This window comes from Macrotis lagotis, chromosome 1, assembly GCF_037893015.1.
Source record: "Macrotis lagotis isolate mMagLag1 chromosome 1, bilby.v1.9.chrom.fasta, whole genome shotgun sequence".
NCBI classification, from domain to species: Eukaryota; Metazoa; Chordata; class Mammalia; order Peramelemorphia; family Peramelidae; genus Macrotis; species Macrotis lagotis.
Window position 1 is genome coordinate 580,534,148 of NC_133658.1, and position 4,765 is coordinate 580,538,912.

At 36.9% G+C, this 4,765-nt stretch overlaps 1 protein-coding gene across 1 annotated transcript; it reads left to right on the top strand.

The window, feature by feature from the left end:
- The first annotated feature begins 200 nt into the window (after nt 1–200).
- On the top strand, nt 201–4,461 carry CLDN8 (claudin 8). Its single transcript, XM_074214696.1, has one exon. It carries the CDS (start codon nt 378–380, stop codon nt 1,053–1,055), a length of 678 nt encoding a protein of 225 aa, XP_074070797.1. The 5' UTR covers nt 201–377; the 3' UTR covers nt 1,056–4,461.
- The last annotated feature ends 304 nt before the right edge of the window (nt 4,462–4,765 follow it).

Here is a 4,765-nt window from a genome sequence, read left to right on the forward strand (position 1 = left end):
GCATTTATAGATTTGCACAAACTGTTGTGGTTACGGGTAAACATGCTGTTTGCCTTTTTAGAAAAAAAAAAAAGCAAAGGACAAAGAATGCACAATTTAAATACACCAGTCTTTCTGTCCTCTTCTTATTGGACAAGAAAGTAGACACACCGGATTGGTGAGTTCACCTGTTCCAGTCCGTAAGGTACCCCAGCCAGCCAACACTGGATTTAATTTAGTTGAAACTAGCCTAGCAGAACCTATCTGAAAAAAAAAAAACACGCAGGCACGCACACCACTGGGTTCCTGAGGACATTTACACAAAGAAAACATTGGTACCTGCCACATTTACCTAATTCCTTCTGGTCTGGCATAGGTATACCCAAAGTCCAGACAAAATGGCTTACTTTGGTCTGCAAATAGCCGGACTAATACTAGGGGGCATCGGCATGGTGGGGACTGTGGCCGTGACTATCATGCCCCAGTGGAGAGTTTCTGCCTTCATCGGAAGCAACATTGTCGTTTTTGAAAACCTCTGGGAAGGCCTATGGATGAATTGCATGCGACATGCTAACATCAGGATGCAATGCAAAATCTATGACTCTCTGCTGGCTCTCTCTCCAGACCTGCAGGCCTCCAGGGGACTGATGTGTGCCGCCTCGGTCATGTCCTTCCTCGCTTTCATGATTGCCATCCTTGGAATGAAATGTGTAATTTGCACCGGGAACAATGAACAAGTCAAGGGTTTGATTCTGCTGACAGCTGGAATCCTCTTCATCCTCACAGGCATTGTGGTCCTGATCCCGGTGTGCTGGGTTGCCCACGCCATCATCAGGGATTTCTACAACCCAGTAGTGAACACAGCTCAGAAGCGAGAACTAGGAGAAGCTCTCTATCTCGGCTGGACCACAGCCCTGGTTCTCATTGCAGGAGGGACACTATTCTGTTGTGTTTTTTGTTGTAGGGAGAAAGACAGTCACTACAGATACTCGATACCATCCTATCACACGACCCACAAAAGTTATCACTCAGGGAAGAAATCGCCAAGTGTATACTCCAAAAGTCAATATGTCTAATTGCTTGTGATTTTATTTCGGTTTCACTCGTTGGTTGCTGTGAATGGACAAGACCGTCTACTTGGAACCATAAGTAGAATCAAAAGGAGCATTGATTTATTATTCTTTACTACCCAATATTGATTTCACAAGCCAAGCATTCGACTGACTGTCTTTGCTAGCCCAATGGTGATAAACTGAAGTAAGTTATTTCACAGTAGATATACTCTTTAACTATTTTAGGAAATGGAGAAGATTCTTTTTTAAAGTTTTAAAGCATTTATACTTTTTCTTCAGTTGTTTCCAATAACTTTGTTCAAGATTACATCGTTTTGGACAGGACTTAATTATGATGTAATGTTTTAAGTGTGTGAGCATAACACCTCACATAAGTAGGAAAATTCTGTTACAGTTCTATAAAAATAAAATATTCACTCATCAGTGTGTGTATAAATTCATAAATCAGTGTGTATTCAGAGAAATAAAGGGTAAGGTTGAGGTTCTGGCTTAATTGTGATATAGTATTTTATGAGTAAGTGAGCACAGCATAGCTCATGTAAGTAGAAAAATTCTATTATGATTCTATTGAAAATAAAATATTAATTCATCACTATGTATAAATAAAACTCAATTTTCAGAGAAACAGAGAATAAGGAGAAGATTCTGACTTAATGGTGATGTATTGTTTTATGAGTAAGTGAGCATAACATATTTTATGTAAGCAGGAAAATTCTATTATTGTTCTATTGAAAATAAAATATTAATTCATCACTTTGTATAAATAAAACTTAATTTTCAGAGAAACAGAAGGTAAGATTGAGGTTCTGACTAAACTATGACATAATGTTTTATGAGTAGGTGACCATAGCATATCTCATGTAAGTAAGAAAGTTCTATTGAAAATAAAATATTAATTCATGTCTGTGAATAAATAAAACTCAATTTTCATAGAAACAGAGGGAGAGATTGAGGAAGATTAATATTTATCATTTAAAACTTTTTATAGATGATGCATTGAAATTAAAAAGAAGGCTAAAATGATACTAATCAGTAATACAAAGGAGAATAATGGTTTTATAATATCACCCTTCTTTTTCAGTAAAGGATGTAGAAATTCTTACTACCTTATACACTTCCTCCAGAGGGTCATGATTTTATGTTAAGTTGTATCTTGTATGTTAAAATCTTTTATGTTAAAGAATACCAATTTTGGATTCAGGCAACTTTGAAATTTCAGAGCTAGTAGGGATTTCAGAGATCCTGGACCAAAGCTTATCTGAATAAGCATTATGTCTCCAGTCTCTCACAACAAGTAATGATAACACCCTTTAAAGATTTCCATGAGAGGAGTGCCACCATTTTTTTATAGCACTTTTTGTTTGTTTGAATAGCTCTTCTTATTAGAAATTTTTCTTTTTTTCATGAAGACTGGTCAAAATCAGGTATGAAGCTTGTTCAGCTATCCTCTGCCTGGTTTTAGTTCAAGCAATCATTGGAATCTTGGGGGGAGTTGGTTTCTGGTCAGAGGTAAATGAGGACTTGTACTGGGTGATGAGAAGGAAATAGCAAACCACTCTGGAATCTTTGCCAAGAAAACCTAAAATTGGGTCATGGAGAGTCCACACAACTGAACAATAACACGAGTGATGACAAAAAGGTTTCTAATTGAATGTGGGGCTAGAAGAATTGATTAGTCAGGGCTTATTGAGTTTTAAGGGTAACCAAAAAGAGTTGCCCATCCTTTCATCACTGCATTTTGAGGAAGCAGGACTGCTTTAAACCATCTCCCTAGGAACAGGGTGGGGAAGGCCTGCCTTACTGCTTCTGTCTCCTGTGTGTTTGCTCCCCTCTACCTTGAGAGCACCACAAGGTCTGGAAATTTTTGCAAGGCAGCTGGCACCTTCCCTCCAACACTCAAAAATAAGAAGAGGAGAAAGTACCAGTGACAGCATAGCAGCAGTAGCAGAGTGGCTCAGTCTAATAATTGATCTGCTCGTCCAACAAACATGGCATTCCTTGAAAGGAACCAGCCCAAATGAGCAGCAGAATGAACTCATCCAATCACCAATGTCCTGCCCTGCAACACTCTTCATTAAGACTCCCCAAAAGGAATGCAGGACTCCTAGAATCACAAATTGGGGAATACCCCTTTGCCACAAGTGCAATTTCCATGGGTGCCTTAAATTAGTACTCACTCTCTTCATGGAATTTTTAGTATGTGTGGGAGAGTATGCTTTGGCAGTGAAAGGAGAGGGAATGTTTTGAATAATACCCTTTTTAGTAAATGCCTTATGTGAAAGTTAATAGATTCAACTGGCTGACTATTATTTGGGACACAGTAATGGGGGTCATGAATGAGGCTATTAAATAAAATCCTACCTCTCTAGCTCCCTGTACAACAGGGCTTCAGTGTGAGTGTGAGTTGGGGAAGTAGCCCTGGGGGGGATGTTTTCCTTAATAATGAAATGAAATGTACTTCTCTGTAACTTGTAATCTTATTGTACTAGGATGAAACAAAAGAAAATCACTTTTTTTTTTCATATTACAACCTTTCTAATTACTTAAAGGCAAGTATTCAGTTCATCGTATGTTTTCTCCAGGGTAAAGCTAGCTAATGATTTTGACCAATCCTTGTGAAACATGACCTTGAAACTCTTTGATTATTGATATTACTCCTTTGAATGCTCCCAAATTTATCTGTCTTTACTTATATGTGGTTTCTAGGATTGAAAATGATAAGGTACATCTGACAGTAAGATAAAATTATTGTCTAAGAGATTTGAACTCTTTGGGAAAGTGCATTGTCCTCATTTAGATTTTTGTAAATGAACACGAAGGATATGTTAAACACAGGGATTTATATATGTTGATATTTTAATAACTAGTTACTCAGGCACTGGACATTTAACAATGTGGATTTCTGAAGAACAAAAAAACACTAAACAAACTTCAATTTATATTGCCCAGAATTTCTTTTTAAACCCTTTGTTCCATGTTGGCTTAAAGTAGCCATTTCAGTTTTGTACAAATGCCTATTTTAAATTTTACCTCATTTCTGTTTGGCTGTTGATAAATCCTACCTAGTGCAAAAAACTGTTGACCTCTTTGTCATCTGAAGTAAAACATGAATATGGATATCTACAGTATGTGGCTATGTATGTATTTAATTAATATACTCTGCAAATATCATTTTGGGGGGTTTTGTGAGACAATGGAGTTAAGTGACTTGCCCTGAGTCATACAACTAACTTAGTATCAAATGTCTGTGGTCAAATTTGAACTCTTGTCCTCCTGACTCCTGAGTCAGTGCTCTATTCACTGTACCACCTAGTTTTCCCTACTTCATAAATATTATAAATGTTTATGCAAATGTAGCTTCTTTAATTACTGTTCAAGTGCTGTAACAAGTGACCTAATTCAATCTTCTCTTATCAAAAGAATATCAATATCTTTTGAGTAGGGAGAAATAATAGTAAGAAGTCATCCAAGCAAGAAGAGTCACTTAGGAGAAATAGATGAGGTAGAGTTATTAATAATAATAATAATAATAATTATCCTTATATTTATTATTTCAATTTATTTTTCATCCTGGAAGTGAATAAAGAAGGGAAAATCATTTATTCCTTCAACAACTGGGTGGATAAGAGTGCATAGTAAGAGAGGAGGAAAGGGAATGGGAGAGTGGGTATGAGATGGAAGGTAAGTTTAGCACCAGAAGGGGAGAGAAAAAA

Bases quoted from the DNA above. Each gene is read 5' to 3' on its own strand.
- CLDN8 (XM_074214696.1), top strand. From the start codon at position 378: ATGGCTTACTTTGGTCTGCAAATAGCCGGACTAATACTAGGGGGCATC.